General features: G+C 43.8%; 2 protein-coding genes across 4 annotated transcripts in view; both read left to right on the forward strand.

Moving 5' to 3' along the window:
• LOC128150630 (cell surface hyaluronidase-like) overlaps positions 1-10,777 on the forward strand; it is a 55,858-nt gene extending 45,081 nt beyond the window's left edge. Inside the window, exons 18-23 of the mRNA XM_052806983.1 lie at positions 1,307-1,489; positions 3,400-3,613; positions 4,379-4,480; positions 6,764-6,924; positions 8,212-8,321; positions 10,422-10,777. Of these exons, the coding sequence (XP_052662943.1) occupies positions 1,307-1,489; positions 3,400-3,613; positions 4,379-4,480; positions 6,764-6,924; positions 8,212-8,321; positions 10,422-10,645 (994 nt within the window). The 3' untranslated portion in view covers positions 10,646-10,777. The remainder of the gene's footprint in view (positions 1-1,306; positions 1,490-3,399; positions 3,614-4,378; positions 4,481-6,763; positions 6,925-8,211; positions 8,322-10,421) is intronic.
• Positions 1-22,575, forward strand: part of CEMIP (cell migration inducing hyaluronidase 1) — a 116,630-nt gene that overhangs the window by 40,497 nt on the left and 53,558 nt on the right. For 2 of the 3 annotated variants that reach the window (XM_052806975.1, XM_052806973.1), the window contains exons 2-4: positions 18,104-18,211; positions 21,130-21,282; positions 21,962-22,100. In XM_052806975.1, the coding sequence (XP_052662935.1) occupies positions 18,136-18,211; positions 21,130-21,282; positions 21,962-22,100 (368 nt within the window). In that variant the 5' untranslated portion in view covers positions 18,104-18,135. The remainder of the gene's footprint in view (positions 1-18,103; positions 18,212-21,129; positions 21,283-21,961; positions 22,101-22,575) is intronic. The other variant, XM_052806974.1, reaches the window with a different exon arrangement.

Here is a 22,575-nt window from a genome sequence, read left to right on the forward strand (position 1 = left end):
TTGTGCTCTCCATGTGTAATGCAAAGTAGAGGTCTAGGCATGCAAATTCCCAGATTTCTCCAAATCAAAGCGGTTTCCCCCCCATTTATCGCTCTGCAGGCAGGGATGGGTGGCAGGTCATTTCAGGGGAGGCTTTGGAGAAACTTTGTCTTCCTGAGCTTTGTAAGACCCAGAAAGACAGCCGATGAAAGTGGTATTTGTCTTTCTCTAAGGCAAATTTGTATTCTCACATTTTAACCAGGAAGCCAGGTAGTTGAAAGACTACATTTAAAGCCTGGATGGTTTTGGTAATATAAGGAAAGCTAACCACAGTAGTGGTTCAGGCACTTTGGTGGGGCACACTGAGCCACTTCAGAGGGTGGAAAGGAAAAAAAAAAAAATTAAGCTAATTGTCTTGCGATTCAGTTTTTCTTTTCAAGTGTAAACTTCTTGTGGCTTTCTGCTTTGCACAGTACAAGTGCATCCCACAGACAGGAAAAGGTGTCGGGATCTTTTGCAGAAGATCCTTCCCATCAGTATCCGAATTGCACCGTAGCTGCATCTTTTGGCTCTGAGTCTTGTAACAAAGGTTTCTAGCTTGGAGCCAGTTTTTCTCTCCATGAGGGTGGCAATGTGAATCACAGGATAAAGGAAAGCCGTGGGGGCAATTTTTTTGTAAATGTGTGTGCCGAAATTGTGGTAGACAAGAGTTAAAAGATGATTTAACTTTACCCTTAGTTACTCTAAACTGACATTGAAGAAAGAGCCCTGGAGAGGGAGATTTTAATGGAAACCATAATAATAAACTTTGCTGTAAAGTGGAGGAAGCAGGTCTCTTTAGACTGTGGCTCTGGTTCAAGTCAGAGATTACTTTCTAATTCCTGAATCCGTGCCCCCGGTGAAATGTCTGCTGGATGCCGGTTCCCTCTCCTGCAGCAGCTCTGGATGAACTGAAACAAGCCCTGGCTGCCTCAGGAGACGCGAGTGGGTATGTGGCTGGTTGTACCTCAGCCTTATGGGGCAAGGAAGAGAAAATCTCTGGTTTTAAGCCATCCTGGCACCTGACTCAAAGTCCTCTGAGGTCAGCCGGGGTCCCTGGATCAGACCTTCATAGTAAGCAGCCGTTGTTTCCAGACAAAGCAAAAAAATTTGATTTTCTTTGGCTTTGAGGATTTGTTGTGTTTTTTTAAAGGAGGAAGAGAACCTCAAAGGACATTTCTTTGTTTTCCCCTGAAGACTGTACTCCTGGCTGCAGACCATCTCTCTTGTACTCAAGCCCTTAAGTGCATATTCTCTCTTTCCCCCTGCCTCCCCTTTTTGCCGACAGAGGAGACTGGCTGCATGTCGCCCTCTGCTACCCCAGGGCAGCCGTTTTCCAGGTGATGGCGGATATCTACCAGCGACGGACAGGGACGGTGCACAGTGTAAAGCACTACCTCGCCGCTCCTTCCCGGGCCAGCGCTCTCAACGGGACCGGGGAGCGGCTTTTCTACTTCGACAGAGCATCCGGGTGAGCCCTGCATTCCCCCTGAATGAGCAGCAAACCCTTGGGGTCTTTCTCTTACCAACCCCAGCACCTCCTTTCCCTTTCTCATAGTTAAAATTCAGGCCCATCCATCTTGCGTGGTCTTTTCACTGATTTCAGGTCAAAATGGAGTTACAGCTGGAGTACCTGGGGTAGGTCTATATCTGTATCACCGAGCAACGATTTGCATCGCTGTTAAGAAAATGGCCGATTTCTTGGCTGGACTTAGCTCCTTTGTGGCATCCCTGCTGCTCAGATTGCTGCAGGTGTGGGTGCGGTGTAAATATTTGTTAAAATCCATTGCACCCCAAAGGGCCGTGGCAATGAGCTCCAACACTAAGATAGTTTGGGAAGTTTCAACTTCTTCATATTCCCATGAAGAGAGATTTCTAAAATCATCACAGTCTAAAAATCAGATTTTTGTGAAAAAAGGAGAACACCATAGTACATCTCTTATTTTGAAGGCATGAAGAAAGTCCTAGAGATCTTGCACTATCTTTGTAAGACTCTAGGACACCTTTGGTTAAAAAAACATATTACGAAACCGTGTTTCTCAGTCAGCTAAAATAGTTAGGGAGGAAAAAAGTGTTTTGTGGTCTAACCATTGGTCCCATGATGCTTCACCTGACTAAGTAGCTACTTCAGGAATCAATCCACAAATGCCAGATTTGAAAACAAGATGAGATATGTTTATTCATTTAACCATAACACATGAGCAATCGAATCCCGGAATGCCTTCCCTGCTAACCAGGCTCCTTGCTGATGGCCAGGTCTCTCTCAGCATAGGAATTGTGAAATAACAATTTGCTAATTAATCCTTCTTTTCTTTTTTTTGGAAAACAAAAAAAAAGTTGCCCAAATTCTGTAAACAGGTTGTTTACTACTGAATAGCGGGGAAAACGGTTACACGTGTGGGTCTGTGGGGGAAAAGCCATTAGCTGCCAGCAGCCACCTGGACCTGGTACATGCAGCTTGATGGGTCTAACCTAACTTAATTCTGGCAGTATCAGCCTTTTGGTTCTCTGTTTAATTCAGCAGTGATTTTTTTTAGCCTTTCAGAGTACAGAAGTTATGGGATTGGCTTTTTTCTTTTCCTGTTGTTGTTTTTTAGACTTTATTTCATAATGAGTGAGATGTTTCCCCTTCTTTTTTTAACCCCACATGCTGGTTCCTTGGAAAGGAACCAAGCTTACTCATTCCTTCTTCCAGACAAATAGAAACAAATATTTAGTTTTAAAAGAAATAGAATGAAAAATCCCTTTAAATCTCATGTATCTTTTTGATCCTGGAGCTGAACCGAGCTGTTTATATAATTTCCTCAGCCTGAATTGCAGAATGGACACGATTGAAAACATACTTAGAACAGCTAGAAAAGAAAAAATTAACTCCAAAGGCCAGAAGACCTGGCTGCCTTCGAGCTTTTGTCATGCATGCCTAGGGCTAAGCTCTGCCTGCGGGACAAGACAGTGCAATGCAGAGAGCTGGAGGGGAGATGCTGATATTTCCAGGCAAGCCTGTCTCTTCCTGCACAACAGCCCGAGCACTGCTGCTGCTCTTTCCCTGGTGGGATGCCACCATACCTGGGGACAGTGCCGGGTGCCTGGGGCTGGAGGGGGTGTCTGCCCCACACGATGCTTGCCTGGAAAGGCAGCTGGCTTGGGCGTACGGGCTGCAAGTGCTGCAGGTCGTGTCATGCCAGGATGAGAGGGGAGCTCGACCTGCATCCTTGCAGGACCCATTTTGCAACGGGTGTGCCATATTACACCAGTCTAAGACAGAGTTGTTTTGGGCTATGTGAGGGATAATGCAATTTAGCAAGTGCAGATCCTGCCTCTGCTCAGCCCGTCCTCTAAGCACGCGGTGGCTCTGATCCCTCTGTTTGCTCTCATTTGTAGGTACCTATTTGTTCACCTGCAAGCCCACGAAGCTCGGAAAGGGCACAGTTACTGCTCTCAGCAAGGCTGCGAACGTGTTAAAATCATGGCGCATATGTACCCAGGGGACACCTGGAGCTGTGACCCAAACCCCTTCCCGGAGAGGCCAGCAGCTGCCCAGCGCCCCATGTCCCAGCACCCGGCTGCGCCGTGCAGGGCGTGTGGGGCCCCACAGGTACCCGCTGCATGAAACAGCATCTGAGGTTATGCAGTGTATGTGCCGCCACATGAGGTCAATTAATTTTCACAGCGTATAAGGAAAAGCCATAGGGAATTCCCACTTGTGAATCTGCCCAGCATCATGTAACCTGTGGAGAGGGAAGGGGTTTGCTCTGAATTTCTGCAGCTTTTTGTACTGTGCTTCAAAGACAGCCTCAAAGAAATTGCCCAACTGGAAGCATGTGAATGCCCATTCATTGCACCTTTTTTCCCCATTTCTTTCTTTTAAACAAGAAAAAAGGACTCTTGAGAAGGCTCAGATATTGAATTAGCTTTGAATTCCAAAGTATGACATTGCTGCTGAATTTCAAACTGGGAAGTAATTCTGGTTAATAGGAATTACTGGAAAATTAGAGCCAGGTTCTCTCCTCGTTTACTGTAAATTCACCCCACTCTAAATCCTGTAGAATTGTTTCAGGCTCATACAGATCTGCACTTGAGTTTATAGCCAGGCAAAATATATGAAATTCATATTCAACTTTTAAACTTGCTTAGTGACAGAGTGACCATCAGAGGTCCCCTCCAACCAGCACTGCCGTGATCCTTTGATATATGGTGTCTTAATAATGAACGCTTACTGGTGAACCAGGATCACAGTTTGAAAAAAGAATTCTGAAAGTTTTGTGATCATATATATGAGCATTGGTACCTGGTGTCATTTTGTTGATGGAAACCAGTTAGCAAGCCAGTTTTTAAGTTTCTGTCTCTGGTGTAATTGCAGCTTGCTATCACTAGCACACCATCAGTCAAGTATATAAGGATCCAGATCCAGTCTCTCGGCAGGGCGGACGTACAAAACCACTTGACATCAGCGTTCATTAAGGTATGTTGTGTTTTACCGCATTTGAAATGGTGATTAAACAGGGGAAACTTTATCTCCAAGGAAGGTTACTGCAAAATCTTGCTGAGCCTTGGCGGAAGGAAATGGGAAGTTCCCCTGGAAGAGGCAAGTGCATTGTTCTCCCTTACAATTAACTCCATTAAAGTCACTGGGAGTTCGTATTCTATTCAGATGAGGATTTGAGCCCTTAGGGAAAAAGAAGGCCTTTCATCACCTCAGAAGAAGAATTAACACCACCACTCTAATGTAGAGGAAGGGGGGGAAAAAGCACACCAGAAGTCATTGTTTACAAAGGATGTGGGGAAAACAAACAAGTTTGTTTTTCTGATTTTTGCTGCTGGCATTGCACTAAAAGATAAAAAATAGCTATATTTCACTACTGAAGGGGTTTGGAGCTGTGAGGTTGTCCCTGCACATGCCTTATATGTCTGTCTAGACAGTGAAGGGTGACTGAAATCATGCTTGCAAGGACACTGTCCAGGCTTGCATGCCTGTGTACTACTGAATTATAATTAATGCTAACAAATGCCAAGCAAACCTGGTACAGCATCCATAAGGAGTCCGAGCAGCCAAGGTTTCTTGCCACGTGCACTGGCTGCATCATCAAAAATTTATTCAAAACCATTAGCAAGTAGGTGTTACAGGAGGCAGCATCCTCACCTGCGGCGAAGTGCAGAGACCTGTGTGTGTGCAGCACTCATGGGACAGGCATAGTATCCTCAAAACTCCTTTGCCTTTTCTAAAGCTTTAATGCAAAGTATTGTTTTTCAAAGGAAGTTTTATTTCCGGCACATGTACTCCTAGCTGAAGTAAAGGCTGGGCTAGGCAAATGATATAGATTAGTGTCTAAAGGAGGATTCTTACCCTAAATCTTAAAAGGTGCGGGAGGTTTGGAAATCAAGAAGTGAAGCAGAGGAGCCCCCACTACCAAAGCACACGTTTTGTCCTTGTTTGGCTGAATGAAATGCAAAAGTCAGAAATGTTTTAGATTTATAATCCAAGCTTCCCCAGGGACTGAGTGAAGTGGGTACAGCGGTGCCCCACTCCAGGTCCCGTGGGGCCACGTGAGCCCTTGTGTTGGCTCCTCGGTGGGTCTGCAGCATGCGGACAGGGACAAGACACAGAGCAGGGCTGTTTCTTTTACCAGCGGCTCACGTTTAGGTTGATTTGCAGTGGTGGTTTCTCTCTAATCCATGTGCATCCAGACTTCGACACACTTCCCAGGCTTAGGAGTGTGAGAAAGCCAGGACCAGGCCAAAGATTTCGTCTGTGTTTGCTCCTCCTCACTCCCCTCTGCCCACCCATGGCCCAGACATTCATGTTTCCCTTACCCTTGACCCCTATTGCATTCAGCATCCTCTGATATCTTGCAGAAGCCACTTTTTAACACTTGGCTCCCTCATTCAGTCTGGCCCTATATTCCCTGGAGGTATACACATGTCTCTGATGGCATGTATCTGAGCTCCCTGGTGCCTGTGGGCTTTGGACGACTATGTGGATTACAGTGGTGTGTTGTGTATCCTGGGCTCAGCTTTCTGACAGCCTGACCCTGGTATGCTGTTGCTCTCCCTGGTGGACGTTGTTGTCCTCCCAGGCTGGGCTGTCCCTTAGGATGGTGGGGAGATGCACCAGTGCTGGGTACCTCAGAGAGCCTTTGCCTTTCTAAAAGCAAATATCGTGGCACATCCTGAGGAGTGTAACCTGAAGAAGGAGCCCTCACCATAGGAAAGAAGGAGAGTAGGAGCCACTTGTGCTACAACATCTCTGAGGCACTGGGACAGCCCTACCAAGAAGGAATATTTTGGTTTTGATATTTACATTTCCAGGGAAAACAAAAAAAGTCTATGTGTCGCTTCTATTCCCCCATCTGCGGTTCCAGCACCTCTCCCTTGCTCCGTGGTCAAATCTGCTTTGCCAAGTGACAGGAATTTCCCCCACATGGAAAAAAACTGTATTAAGTCTGAACTAAGCATTTTACTCCCAGGATTCTAGGCTTCCCAAATGTATTTTCCTAACACACAAAAGATGCCAATGACCTCATTTCTCATGTTTCTGTCCCCCATTGAGAACTAAGGGTTTTGCTTCCTCCTGCCACTGACCATCTATCAGTGATGTCACTTCATCTGTACTAATTATACATTTAAAATTATAGGGTGTACACCCTTGATATTTCCCTTGCTTGTAATTCCTTTATGAAGAAACAGGATCAGAATCTGAAGCTCCCCAGCCTGTCTCCATAAAACCTACCTCTGTTTTTTGTTGCAGATAAATGACACAGTTTTCCTATTCAATAGCTGTGGGATATTCTTCGTGGTGCTAGATGCATGTTCAGGAGCAGTCGTGAGTAGGCGGCACTTTGACACAGTTACTGGTGAAAATGCTGCCAGTGCAATAACTGATTATGTTCAAACATTTATAAAAGAGAGGTAAGCAAACTGCTGAGAGCCCAGTTCATGTAGCAACCTGTGGCTGATAGACAAAGAAAGGAGAATGACCTACTTTCATAACCAAACCTGTGTTCTGAAGAAATCTGGCACAGATTAAATATGTACAAATCCCAAATATCACCCAGATAATATGAGAAGCGGCGTCTCTCTCTCCCAGGATTGCACAGATAAGAGCAGACAGAAACAGGTTTTCTGGAAAACTGGCAATTCCTTCTAAATTAACCATTCATTTTCCAGCATGGAGTAGATAAGATCCTTGCAATGACATTTACAATCCTGTGCACCTATCCCAGTGTCCAGCAATTTCCTGGCAGCCGGTGATTCAGTTTTCCATTTCTGAAGCGTGTTGGTTTCTGTTTACTCTTACTGATTGTTTTTGCCTCTTGTGACAGATGAAAATCTTAGTTGTGCCAGATTTTCCAGTAGAACATTTCTTGGGTGAGCCAATGAATAGACCTGCCTGCCTGTGGGCTCTGTTACCTTGCATGTGTCCTGGCAATGGTCTGGATCATCTCTGTTTGTGTCTGTCCCACATTCCTTGTGGTTTTATGTGTCGCCACATAAACATGGAACAACAGAGATTTATAGATAAATTCTTCGCTGCTGGCAGAAGCAGGTCAAATAACCAGAAAACAGACTTTCAGTCCAAGACATTTCTGAGCAGTTCATGACCAGAGATTTGAACACTCCTGAATTATTACATCTGTATTTATGCATGAGTATGTACATGTATCAAATGTGCATGAAGTAACATATATCCATACAATGCCTGTACATTCAGTTTGATTTTCTGGTAGGATGTGTATTTTGCAAGTCTAGGCATTCAGCTAAATGCAACCAGTTGTGCCTGTAATTCACTGCAGGTACAATTCACTGGGGGCTGAAAGCACATCTATGAGGACCAAAGCTGGACTGAAGCTTGATTGTAAATCAGACCCAGGATATAGATGGTTTCAGAGTCTCAGGACTGCAAAGGAACTGAATTTCTTCTGCAGCTGAGTGTCCCTCTCCCATAAGGGATGCACTCGCAAACAGTCATTTGTGCTTGTTTTGATTCCATGTGAAGCACAGGTTTAATTTAGGAACATTTAAATAGAGGCTTAAACTTAGGAAAGCTTATGTGTGATTGAAATCAAAGGGATTTAAACGTGTTCCTAAAGTTAAGCAAGCTCTTAAGTACTTTCCTGAATCAGACCTTAAATGTCTTGCAGATCTTAATGAAGTAATATTTTGCAATCATGCAGTAATTACTGTCCTTCTTTTCAGATCACTTGTTCTCGTGTGCTCTAGAGATATTGCAGAGGTGGTGGGGAGCTCTGAAATGCCTGTTTTCACCAGGTTAGGTTCAGCAAAGCCTATTGTCTTCCACAAGGAAGGTAAATGTATTTATTCTACCATGTTTCTTTTGCTTAAGAATTACTGGTGTGTTTCTCTACCAAAAATGTGCACTAGCTTATATAATGCCCATCAGTATATTTCCTACCACAATATGCCAGTGTAACCTAGTAAAAACCTCTTGGCTTAGGGATGGTGAGAAGTAGAAGAGTTATTTTGGGGATTTGACCCTACTTCTCCAAGGAGGAGCTGCATGCTGCAAATTTTTCATCCTAAAGGCAGCTTGTATTTCTAACAACAACAACAACAACAAAAAGAATCATTTGATAAAGATTCCATCTCTAAAATTCAACTGCTTTGCAAGGAAATACAATTATAAACTGAAAGGTTGATGAAAAAGAAAATAGCCTGACATGAAAGAGGAGCTATTTATTTTTTTGGATAGAAGGAAGGTGAAACCACCAGGTTTGGAAAGCTCTTATTACAGTGTTACCTTGGATCGCTGCAAGAAATCCATTGGTATCATTGGTCTAGGAAATCCATGCTGGGTTTCCTACTGGAAAACTGGGGGCTACTGAGTCCAGGTTTGGATAAATAATTTGAGTGATAAGGAAATCAAGAAAACAACCAGCAAGCTTGATTCAGATTACATTTGCAGTCTCTCAAGGAGAGATCAGATGGAGAATTGGCTGTATTTCCAACTTCTTTTTTTTCTTGGGGGTTTGGGGATTTTTTTTTCCCTACTGCTTTACTGAAATTTATATCAGTTTCTGGTTCAAGTTCAAAGCTCATTGCTGTGACTGTTCCAGGGGAGGCCAGCATAGTCTTTACAGCAGAGACAGTGATTTCACTTTGGTGCCTGATTCCCAAGAGCTGTTTTTTATTTCACCCTTTTAAAAGCAGAAGTTTGAGGTTCTCTTTTTTGTTTTTGTCCTGAAACTTCATTGCTTCATTCTTTCATCAAAGCCCTGAATACTTTTGAAAGGAATTTTTTGATTAAAAAGCAATCTTTTTTGTTTGTTTTGTCAAACTTTGTTTCCTGAACCACCTGTGCTGCTCGCTTGGGTGCAGCACTTCCAGGTTGTTTTGGGAGCTTGGTTCAGCCTCCAGCCCTGACTGCTCCTGGGGCACAAAAAGCAGCAAGCAGGGCCACCACCGTCCTGGGGACACGCGAGTTGGTGGCCATCGCCTTGCCCTGCCACTTTGGTGGGATGCTGGTGTCTGGCGGTGGGACTAAGCTGCTGTTGGCCGATCACGTGCCACCCCTGTTTTGCTTTTCCTAAGGGCAAGGGTGTTCACCCACATGTCTGCCCTGATTTCCAGTCTGGGTAATTATGTTCTGCTTCACGAGCTTTCTCCTGCTGATTCAGGTATGCACACTATTTGACTTCACAGCTCCAAAAGTGATCACACGCAGGACTGGGCTGTGCTGGGGGGGCTGTGTTTCAGAGCAGGCTGGAGCATTTCTCCCAAGTGCATATTGCTTCTGCCAGAGATAATGCAAAAAACCCCCGATCCTCTTGATCCCAGCGGGATCAGGATTTAGGGTCTTGTTGCCTGGTTTTGCAAAACCGTATTTAAATCAGAAGTGTTTACAGGAATAGTCTCAGTCCAACCAGCTGCAAATAGCCTTGGGAGTCTTTGCAATGAAAAGCATAATATAAACACAAGACATTATTATTAAAATGGAAGAATACATAATGCCTTTGTACTTTGTGACAGCAGAGGACCAGAGCAGAGTCGACATGGGGGATAGTTTAGGCATAACAGGAAGAAACTGATGTAAACTAATAAAAGAAGGATTCAAAGCGCCTAACCATTTTCACGTAGTCAAATAAGAAAAAGTACCAGTCTTATTTAAAAATAAAGAGTAAAACAATATTCCTGCTAACTGACATCTGAGAACCTCTCTTAGCTTATTGAAATACCTGCAGATCTGTGATGCGGTGAGGTTACAGCTTCAGTGAGGCTCATTCCCTCTTTCATCACCCTTTTTCTCTCCTAAATGTTCTGTTGTTTTAATCCAAGGGAAAAAAGAAGGGCTAAGAAGTTTCTGTGATGTGTGGAGGGAGTCCGTGCTGTGTTGCTGGTAAGTCAACCGACCCATCCAGAGGATCACTCTCTTTGTGTCTGTTTTTCAGGGAGTTTTGCCATGCTTGGCTATAAAGGACAAGCCAAACCCTCCTGGATTAAAGTCCTTAATCATGCTGGTTATCAGAAAGCTGCTTCTCTACAGCATTATGTTCCCTTGAAGCTGAAAGAATATCAATGTCCAGCTAATGCCGACGTGTTGCTAAAATTCGCTTTTTCTCAGAACCACTCTTCTGAGCATATATCTGCAGAGGCTGCGGCTCCCCAGGATTAGCATCGCTGGGGCAACACCAGCCAGGCAAAGCCCACCACTGTCACCAAAACCTGGTCTTGTTTTTGCAGGATTGTACCAAACCGATGGTCTTCACTTGTATATTTTATAACTAATAAATATATTCTCATCTTACCCACTGTGGTAGAGCTTTATTTTTCAAACAGTGCCTCACAGGGCAGAATAGGAAAAGCCTGTGGGCTGCCCTTCCCAAGGAGAAGTGTTTCAACATATCTACAATATTATGATCAAAAGGTAACTTTTAAAGGCAAGAGCCTGCTCTCCAGTATCACAGGGACTGGAAATGAAATCTGATGTGGAAACTTTAGCAACATGCAGGGAAACAGATGAACTTCAGCAGAGGTAGGGAATTCTCCCTTCAGTCCTGTTTTCCCTCCTTTAATGTCCGCTTTTAAAAAATCTGTGTCCATCTGCTGTGGTATCTTAGGTGAACTCAGTAACATCGCTTGGTAAGCATGCAGTGATCTTATGATAATATCTTCTAATCAAACTGAATATATAGGGTGCAACAAGGAGTTATAAATGTGTTTCTGTCTGTAGCTAATGAATGGTGAAATGATGTTTGTCCAACTGATTTAATTAAAGACCTACAGGAATAAAACCCAGGATAAAGTATGTGCTGCGTAGGGTAAAGGCTTGCGTTCCTTTCAGACAATGCTTGTATTGACTTTCTGCTCCCATTGAGGACTGAAATACTGCCAGTATTAGTGGTTAATTCTCTTTGATTTTTTTTGTTTATGCTGCTGCTTTTTGAAGTAAAGACAAAACCAGAGCTTTGTATGCAAACTGAGAAACAACTGATGACCTCACTGACTACAGTTTAAGTACAAAGTTACCCTGAAATGATGACAGACTCATTTTGGTTGGAACATGATGTTACTTGGTGACAGCAGTGAAGGGGCAGGCAATTTCAGACTATCCATGTCTTTATCACATGGGTTACTCGAACAGGTAGGTGACGGCTTTGTTAGTAATGTCCTGTTGTTTCTTTGGAATTCTCAGAAATGGCCAAACAATTTGCTACAGGGAAAGGTTAGTGGTTTTTTGGCCAGACTTTTGCTCCCTGGTGAGTTAGCCGCTCTGGCATCCGTGTGCCGGCCAGCTGATATTGTGCCTCTGAGTGGGGACTGAACTCCTTGGCTGGGATGCTTGCCTCTATCAGACACGTACTGCCCGGTGGTCCTTGGACGTGGGGTGAGAGGACACCTGGAAGATTTACAGGCAGAGAAGGAGACTGTGGCTCCATCCCCACACCAGGTAGGAGAGGTGCAAGTCGGGTTTGGCCAGGGGAAAGGTCCTGGCTTGCTAGGAAGTGTGAAGAAATCACTGATGCTGCTCAGTAAAGGTAAGATAAAGAGCGATGCACAGGACATCATGGGCCTGAGCTGGCCCGTGCAGGGAGCGATGGAGGCTGATGTCGTCAGTAGAGACATGGTATAAGAGCCCGAGCGGCGGGGACTGACCCTCTAAGGAGCTCCCTGAAGTCCTTTTGAACTCCTATTAGTACCTAATTGTTATGATTTCTGAGGCCATGCAAGGGAAGAAAAGCAAGATGATTTTGGCTTGTGAGTGTAAGCCCGGCATTGGAACAAGTACTTACAGAGCAAGCTTTTAGCTTCTTGGAGATTTATTTGATAATCTGTGACAGGTCCAGACCCTGGATCCCAATAAAACTTTGCAGAGCTCTAACCCCAGGCTGAGACTAAACAATTGGCAAAGGAAGAGCCTGGTGAAGGAAGGAGAGGAATGTGCCTAAACCTCTGAAAAAATCTCTATTCTTCCTCCCGCCCCAGAAGGAGAGCAAATGGCAAATGTCCTGGAGAGGAAGGCGTGGAGCCGTGGCGAGCCAGATGCAAACAGTAAAGTACCACAAAAGCAAAAAGAAAAATATTTACATCCTGATGCAGTTATTTGAGTAGTTAAAAGCAGCAGTTTGAAGAGGATTTAGGATGCTGTGATCTTCTTCAGCCACTGCACACACTTTCCTTACCTTGGGAGGGAAAAAAGGCTTCAAAACCAGGGACGTTCTGCAGAGGGTACATCCTCCACAGACCCTTGGGACATTCAAGACGATGTTTTTGAAGGCTACCACTAACTTGGCATGCACCAGAAGTCTGTGTGTGTGAAGCTGTGGGGGTAAGTAAGTGTCGTGTGGGCGTTGCGTTTGTGGGAAGCTGTCATATTCCTCCCGGGCATTTCCTGAGCAGGAGGATCTCCACCCGCATGCTGGAGTCCACATGGACTGTGCATGTCCACGTGGACCTGTGGCTAATCCGGGCACGTCCAGTACATCTAATGCATTCAGGATATACGGCTGTCCTGGTTATCCCCAGAGCATTTCTGCAGTGGGAACACAGTAGCTCTGGCACTCCCTGAAAGCATTATCTTGGCTATGCACTGGGTTACTGTCAGCAGGCACAGCAAAGTCAGTGCACCCTGAACCTCTGAAAAAGGGGTTCAGCTTCCCACCACTTTGATGCTTTGAAAACTTCATGCAGTCGATAAGGGTTTAATTCAGTGAAATGCTGAGCACTTTGAAAGCATGTGAAACTGGGAGTCCGTCAGCCTCGGATGGGTGGAGTGTTATGAATTGCAAATGATTTTGTTTTAGCTGAGCCAAAAATTGCTTCCTTTCCTTTTCAAGGTCTGTAAGCCTTTTCAAAAAAAAAAAAAAAAAAAGCTAATTCTGAAAAAAAGCAGAGCTTTAGAATAACTCTTTTTTCCCCTTTTATTTCTGTCTCAAAATAGTTTGCCAATATTACAACAAATTTGCAAACAACACCTTCATTTCCTTTAATTTATTCATCGTAAAATTTTCCTCTGACTCCTGCTCCTTGTTCAGAATCTGGTTTTATGAACATCGGGAATCAAGGAACTTGCAGTGATGTTTATATATGGAATACCTGAGCAGAACCTTCTTCCTTGTAGGGAAAGATATGAGATAAATTTATAAGAAACTAAGGTTCATTGGGAAAAAGTCAGATTGCTGCTTTTGACTCCAGTATTGATTTCACTGAGAAGTAAAGTCTGTTCCTGAGTTTGATCCTCCTCTAGCTGCTAGTAAAAAGAGCAGCTAATGGCTGGGTGGCAAGCACAAGATCAAGACGAAGAGCAGAGGCAGCTACGCTGCTGTCATGCGCTGGGACTGAGAAAGCATTTTCATTAGCAATCCCTAGAAATGTGTTTGTTTATTTGTAAGGCCGTCTGAAGGCTTTCACTGTGCTTGTGGCTGGGTGTGCGAAGGCTCCCCCTGCACAGGAATGTCACTGTAGCAAGAGCTGGCATGTCCTCGGGTCAGAAAGGCAAATGTGTTCCTCAAATCCATCTTTCCAGCTGGGGCTAAAATGCAAAATTCCCGGAGTGGGGTGAGAGGACAGTCGCTGCCAGGCAATGTCAGCAAGAAGATAGCAGAGGCGCTAATTAAACAGCTCCTCCCTCTCTCAGGAATCAGCTTCCAAATCTGTGTTGGCTTCTTTGCATACGAATGAGGAAACCTGCAGCAAGGCTTTAGACATAACCATCAAACCACTAAAACCTCAGCATCAGCTGTGGCAACGGGACAGTCCAGGTTTGGCCACCCGGAGCACGAGGGGTGAACTACAGCCCTGGCACTGACCCCTTGGGGTCTCCTGGAGCATCTCACCTTGCAAAGATGGTCCCTGGCGAACACAGATTTTACTCACGGGTCATTTCAAGTACCTGTGCAAATTAGTACCTGTGAACTGATGCTGAGAGTTCACTCCCCATCAGGCTAAAAGGCATCTTTTCCATGTGAGCTTTGCCTGTTCTTCTCTGGGGACGGCTCCGGATCCCCGCTTTGCCCCTGCCGCAGGTCTGTGGTCTCTCTTGCTGGGCAGTAGTAGCCATCAGGTTTCTTGCTCCTGTTTGATATCTTTTTCAGGGGATATCAGGTAGCTGCTGCTTTTCTCCCATCTTTGCTGTGGTTGTAATGGATGGTTGAGGCTTCCATTATGCCCCACTTGACATACCAGAAAGGAGCCTCATCTTCAGCAGATGCTGAAGGTACATCCTCCAAAGTGTGTCAAGCCAGTCTTAAAAAGCACTTTAAAATACCCAATATCAGGAGTTAGTTACTTTTTGAAAATATTGGCGCCAGGCTTGGGCGGTTGGCCCAGAGTTGTGCACGGTGGCAAGTCAAGGTCGGAGTCTGGTGTGTGTTTCTCATCCGTGGGCTGTGCTGCCCTGGATCACTCTGCTCTGCCCCTCAGATTTGGGGTGTCTGTGTGATCCCACCACGATGCCTGTGACGATCCGGCTTCCTCTGAGAATTTCTTCACCGTTTTGCTCTCGGGATTGTCTGCTCTGTGCTGCCTCCAGCATTAAAACTGCAGGGAGGGTGGTGGATAGGGATTCCTGTCTATGCAGTGCACTTTCTAGTACAGTATCACTGCTGACACCTGCAGTAGCAGCCAGCTGAGCACTAATGGTTTCCTGCATCTACTTTTAGCATTGTCTGCTGCTATTGTTCACTTTTTGGAAAGATTCAGCAGCTGGGAAACATTTCAGAAAGTCTGCCTTGCCAGATCCAGGGATATGAGTCCCACTTGCCATTGGCAGGCAGCTTTTAATGGCTAGATGAAAAAGCTTTTCTCACCCAAGAGAGGAGTCACAGATGGTATTTGAGAAACGTTGGACATGATAGCCTTAGGAGGACACTTGTATGGCCCTTATGCTCTCAGAGTGCCCAAATCTGCGGGGAGATTTCTTGACATTGCTGGTTACATCAGAGCTGAAGTCAGCCACATGGCGCCTGTTCAAGTGAGATGTGGTGTATTGCTGTATCCCCACGCGGCTCTGAGCGCTGAGCTAACGAAACGGCTGGCTGGCAGGAGATAACTGCTCCTGAGTCCTCTCCAGCAGGAGACATTAATGAAAAGAGTCACTATCTCTTCCTCCTCTTATATTTAACAGTAAAATCAAACATGTCACTGTTTGTGTCTAATATTTGGGAAAGATGCTTAAGTGAGAGCCTTTGAAGGAAAATTCCTGAGATTATCCTCCGAGCAGCGTTTTTCCAGCAGTGTGTTAGTCAGAGCTGAATCAGAGGAGTCGGATCCTCTTGGCCCTCTCGGCTCTCAGCCTTTCCAACCTGAGTGCCAGTTAATCCTAACACTGCAATGAACTCGGGCTCGCTGTGAGCCGAATCAAACACCCTACCTCAGTCACAAAATAAGCAGAATATTCTTTGGACTGTAGCAGATCAGACACTACAAAAACATTGGAGCCTGGCACACAGCTGATGCCTCCAAAAATGACATGATTTCCAGTGTCCGATTGCTTGTTTTGATCTCTGCTAATGAAGATGGATGTAAACAGGGAAGCAGTCCCCGATGAGCAACTGGGGATATAATACCAGAAGCCATTTTCCACAAGCTGGTGGTAAGTACTGTGCAGTTCTTGGCTCTAAAGAAAGCAAAGGCTGTGAAATTTCTTAAACTAATTTCCTACCAGTTTGCTACAGGTTACTGTCAGAAACAAGATAACGAGCTGGACGGAGCAGAGACGCTCCTCTGAGTTTGTAATGGGCCAGAACAAAGAAATTTCTTTGCTACCTATGAAGCAACAGGACAGCAAACGCATGCCCTCCCATGTCAAAAAAATCAGTCCCTTCTTTTTATTTCTGTGAACTCTTATATGATCTGAATGTGTTTTATGACCATTACCTTACCAGTTGGAATCTGGCTTCATGCAACACTAACATACAGCTGTCTCCACGCTACAAGAAGCACTGTTTATCTGCAATGACCATCCTGTGGTATTACCACTTGTTTAGTTTTCCCTCTATCGTTAAAGCAGAATCTAGTGACTGGGTTTGTAGATTAGGCTGTGTCATAATCGCTAATAAATCTTGACATTTTAATGGTGACTGCTGTACTTTGGGCGTACCTTTAATAATGTTCCTTTAAAAGACCCCTGGCTTATCAAATGTTGATGGTTAATGCTGTTAAAATGTCAGACACGTGCAGCCTGGTTCTAGCACAAATTCCATGGTGACGGTATTGCTCTCTGATAATGTATATCATTCAAAGTTATAGCGTTACTAAGTGCATTCCTCTTTTCTACTGTTCTGTAACAGCATTTCAGCACCTGATAGACTGTACCAAGCCCTGAGTCTATGCTGTTTCCAGAGCTCATGGCTGTCAAATACACTATACCAAAACAAGCAAGCATTTTCCTGCTGGAATATTTCCTGACAAATCTGGTTCTAATGCTATTTTTAATACAATCATTGGATTACATGTGGTTTGAACATATCATTGTACTTCGAGCTATATCACCTTTATGAAAAGTACAAACATGTGTTTTGCATATACACACTGTAAAATTTGCTCCAGACTAAATCCTGGCTTCTTGCATATCTTTTTCTTGTGCTTTTTATATTAACAAGTGACATGAAAGATAACATGTGTTTTTTGCCCTAAAGAAACTGGGGCACCCTGGAGTTTTTTTCAATTGCTTTTTTTGCGTCTGACTAAGCTGTGCGATGCATATGTTTATCCTATTTCATCATTGTGATGTGACATGACAGCTACAAATAAATTTCTTCGATATTCCTCAGATACTGGCTTACATGATAAAACCTAATGGCTCCGAGGACTACATGTGAATTTTAAACAGTGCCTTATGAATACAGAAGTGGGTGTCCTTGCCTCAGTGTGAATACACATGTCAATAAATTGTCATGAGCATGGGGCAGAGCTGCAGAATCAATCACTGGAGAGAATCACATTAATTCTAACTTTGACTTTCATGACACTGCTTCTTTGTTTTTGCTGGGGGTTGGCTAGTGAAGAAACAAAAACATTAGGTAGACTGGTTTCAAAAGCAGCTTTTGGTTTTGCAAGAAAATTCTGGGCTGGCACATTAAATAGACAATGTTTTCTTGGATCTGAAATCTAAGAAACCGAGTGCTTCAGATTGGAAGTGTGAGTATGGTTTATCTTGGGGGTGCACAAAACACCATTGCTAAAAATGTGTGGGTAGTACGGGGGGAGCAAGGTACGATGGAAATGTTACTTCGTGAAAATTTGTCACTCTGCAAACGCCTTCTCTGTTGTGTTTCATTACTTTTTTGCACATGTGAATATGCAGCCCTAGAGAGCCTTGACACTGGATGTGTTCATACTGCATTCCTAAGGCGTTTTCGGTTACATCTGGTGGTTGCTTTCTGAGTGTCTATTTGGATTCCCAAGTGGGTTTATCCTAAACCAAACAAAGGGTGAGGAGCTGCCCGTGGTTTCTTGCTCTGTTCGGGCTGGTCCTGAAGCGGCGTGAAGGTGTTCTCAGCCATAGAGCTGAATGGGAGAGGAAGCAGCCTGGCATAAAGCTGGATATAACCTTTTTTGTGCAGTGAATGGTTTTTGCATGAGCTGGGGAAAAAAAAAAAAGTGACATTTGCTTGATATTCTTTCTTCACAGGTACCCATCCAGAGAATTAAAAGTCCTGAAGAATGGCTCTACCTACCTCCAAGTATCTGGCTGAAAATTTCATTTTTCTTCTGTTTGTAATCTCTTCTGTAAGCACAGGTAAGTGTTCCTGCCATGGGGAAAAAGGACATAGTTTGTAACGCTATTGTTAAAGACAGACATTTCTGGTTTAGACTGAGCAGCTTTTCACTCTTCTAAAACTCAGGAGAAAAGCAGTTTGCTGATGTGCCAATATGGGGGCACATCAGGAGCAGATGGAGGGCAGCTGGAGTGGCAAAGACTGAAATTTCTGAGCAGGTGAAAGTACCCTCAGGAATCTCTCAGACTCTGCCACACATTCTTAAAACAAACCCAAATCCAGCAAACTGCCATAAAGAAATAACAAAAGAAACCTCAGGTCCTAATAGCTGTGGCTGTGGGAGGTGAAGTCAAGCATTTTGCTGCATTGCTCAAGCCCAGATGTGGATAGCAAAAAGCTCTGGGGTGGGACATCCCTGCTCCTTGGGTTTTGCCTCTTCCAAGTAGCCCATTTCCTAAGCAGTTAGGGAAAGGGGGAAAGGGAAGCTGGATATACATGTTCTAAATACAGCTAATTTGGGGGTTTATATTTGTTTAAAACAAAGAGACCATATGTCTTGCCCCAAATGCTGCAGCTGCATGAAGCAACCTTTCCTTGCCGTGCTCAGGCTCTTTTGGTCAAGAAGTAAAACATTCATTAATTCCTTGTGCTGGGTAGAGGTTGCACTCTTATTTTAAAAATGACAACAGGATTAATAATCCAAGCTGGCAAGGTACCTGGGCCAGCTGGCAGAAGATACTCAGCCCTCCGGTGTCCTTGGTGCAGTAGATGTGGGTGATGTGCATGGCTCCCGCTTTCTGGTATGAATTGGTTAATGAAATTGGGAATTTGGGTCCTTTGTTCTGGATTGTGTTGGCTTTTGTTGATTGTCATCCCAAACATCAGCATAAATTCATCTTGATTTCCCCTTAGGCCTCACTGTCTACCTCTCTGTTTCTAAATAATGAATTTGGGGGGCACAAGTCATCTTTGGAGACTGCAGGAAGGTCTTTTGGACAATAGCATAGCCAAGTAAATGGAAAAATGAAAAAGGTTTTAACCTGTCCACTTAATCTAGTTGATAAATTATACCTCTACATTCGAATCAATTCTTTTGGCTTTATTTAGCTTCTCATCATGAGCAAATTTTTCTATTATCCTTATTCCTATGGGAATAACAGCTCATTTTTTTGAATTTGTTGTCAGTGTGTATTACGGTTATATTTGAACATCAATTTACAATGCAAGTCCCGTTTTCTTCCTGAAATACTTATCTTTTCCAACTCTTATTAATTCTGTGTGCCTTCTGGTAGGAAGCCAGAAACTCCTTATTTTCCTCAGTTACTGTAAATTGGACAAAATGCCTTTGACATTACTGATACACTTCCAGCTTCCAGCTGGCACAAGTGGTATCAAAATCAGGTCCGGGATGTTTATCAATATTTGACTTGCTACCTGGTAGATTATTAGCCCTCTCTGATTCGATCACTTCATGTATATGGAAAAAGTTTGCAGAGAGCCAAGGCATCTGTTGCCCACATGAAATGTCCCTTGCTTACCTTGAATAGCTGGTATTTAATGGGTCCCTGGAGACATTAAGGCAGTGGCTGGTCCAATTCTATTGTTTTCTTAAGACATGAAACTGGTAGAGGAATCTGAGATGAAACTGAATGCAGATGGACAGATTTTGTTTCTGTCGCTGTGGAATTACAGATGTCCCTCAAGTTTCACAGTGGCAGCACACAACAGCTCTCTGTCGACTACACCAACATCAGGACGTTTCCTTGCATGGATTCACATCGTTGTCCTTTTCATTAACTAAATGCATTAATATCTGCAGGGCAAAACTCACCCAACTTTACTATACTATGTGCCAGAGACAGAACCCTGCTAAAGTCAAGGTGTTTATCCCATGTCTATTATCATTGATTTGTGGATCCTGTAGTTTTCTAATGGTGTTTTTGTTTTAAGGGATAAAAATTGGAGAGCTGGTGAGAACTCCTCACCCTTTCTGATGGCAAAAGGCTCATTGTTCAAACTTCCACTGACCTCAGCTTCCCAGGATTAGAAAGGCTTCCACCCTCAGAAAATGTGCCTCACACGTGGGACTCTCACACTCACAGTTTTGTTGATTAGAGTAAGATGTGAGACTCACATATCGACTGAGATTATATCAGGGAAATATTTTAACTTAAGTAAATACTTACAACATGAGACTCTTGGATTTGGTATGAGAGCCCTTTAGACTAACATGTCATGGCAGTCTGCAATCAAATTTGTGTGTGGAGACTGGTGATGTGTGAACCCAAAGTGCATGAATCTTTATTGCTTCTGCCTGGAAAAGCTCACAAACCCAGAGTCTCTCTCTTGTGAGATTCCTGTTGCTCTCTGTTCCTGGATGGACTGGAAATTTCTTGGTGCTTGGTGTTTTCATGTTAGTCTGAGCACTTTTACTTTCCATCTCCAGTGAAAACACAGTATGCAAACATATATTAATAGCTTTACATTAAACAAAGCTTTTCAAACCTTGCAGGTATTTTGGGGGCATTTTTAAAGGTAGTAGTTGTTTTATCCTTTCATCAACATCTTCCCTAGGCTTGTGAAAGGCTTTGTGTCTGGATGGTATGAATGAGGACGAATGTCACTGCAGGAAGGGCTCAGTTACAGCCTCTTCTCTGTAGTTTTCTGGAAACTGTATCCCCTGCAAGGCTCCTTTGCATCGGGTAGTGGGTTTTTCCATGCTTCCAGAAAACAGAAAACCATACAGCTTAAGCTGTTGTTTGTTTTCTTTTGGTCGTGACCCACATGTACTCTGCAGCACTGAGATATTGCTGTGTTCCAGGGAGTCAGCAAAGGGGGATACCGAGAATGATACTTTAAAGATGTCCAGATATGGAGCTTTCTTTTCTGTCTTGCACCGAACAAACTGTAATTGTCTTCACTCTCCATCTCCACCCAGCAGAAGCAGCTGTCGCATGTCCTGATAAGGATCCTGAGTTAGAAATCTGGAACCCAGGTCACAACGAAGAAAACCACATTGAAATCCATAACGGCAGGAAGCTCCTTCTCTCTTCTTCTGCAACCGTCCACTCTATCCACATCAGTGATGGAGGTAAAACGTGCTGGTGGCGAGGCTGGGTGAAGTGTGCTTTCCACTGTGGCTGTTTAAATCACTCTGTCTCATGCTGGGAGAGCTTCCTGCTTCTTGCTGAGAATTGGGTGGCTACTGGACAAACACAGCTTTAATTCAGTACAAGGGTGGATGGTAGCTGAGATGCTACCGGTTCTTTAGCCATTATAATCAACCTACTTGCTGTCCTTTCGGGAGAATTTACAAAAGCAGCTCAGTATACTCATCAGTTCTACTGTGATTTGCTTCAAAACATTTTTTTTACTAAATCATTGTCCCGATAACATCATACTGTGCTAGTTGTGTTCTCAGGGTCTCAGAACAAGGCAGATACATATGTGCCTCTGTCTCTAAGGTCAGAGTCATAGTGTTGCTGGTGGCTGCTAGCATGAGTAGCTTTTATTCATCTTAACTTTGAATTTCTCTCTCAGTTTTGAATGAGTCCTCCTCCTCACATATCTTAATTGCATTCTTTAAGAATTGGCCTGAATAAAAAACATGTAATATCTTTAGGATTTGTATTGAGAGCTGTTTTGAGGAGGATGGGCAGAATTTTTCAAAAATTGACATGAGAGCCCAGCACTGAGTTTAGCACAATGATATCACAACCTCTGATGAGCTGCTGTGTGTTAAAGCAAATGTCATAACCTTTTCTACTTAGGAAAACTGGTCATTAAAGATGATATGCAGCCTATCATTTTGCGTACTAGACATATACTTATTGAAAATGGTGGAGAGTTACATATCGGCAGTGAGATGTGCCCTTACCAAAGCAATGTGGCTATCATCTTATATGGGCGGTACGTATGCACTGTAAAATATTATCTTAGAACTTTCTAGGCTCTCTCTTTCACAACAGGGAACAAAAAGGTTCCTTAAAATTACATTTTCTCAGATATACTTATCATCAGTGGTCTGTAGAAAGTTCAGTAGCTTTTTAAACAATTTAAATGGCCTGTAAGAATTGATGCAGTTTTGGTTCTGGTTTTCAAATCCTATGGGGAGATGAACACTGGGGTATTTGGGCATGCCAGAAAATCTGTATGCACCTTGCCACCACTCAAGCTGATTTTCCAGAATAGGCTTAAAACCTGGATAGTTCTTTTATTCTGAAAATTCTCCTCCCTAAACATCCTTTCTTTCTGCATGAGAGCAGTGAGCCAAAGTAGAATACATTTATGTCTTGCAGATTGCCACAGGATGTCTTAGAATTTCAGAGATGCCAAACCCATATTTAACAACCGCTAGACCTCCTAGCACCTGGTTAGGGTCCTA

This window comes from Harpia harpyja, chromosome 14, assembly GCF_026419915.1.
Source record: "Harpia harpyja isolate bHarHar1 chromosome 14, bHarHar1 primary haplotype, whole genome shotgun sequence".
In the NCBI taxonomy this organism is placed as follows: Eukaryota; Metazoa; Chordata; class Aves; order Accipitriformes; family Accipitridae; genus Harpia; species Harpia harpyja.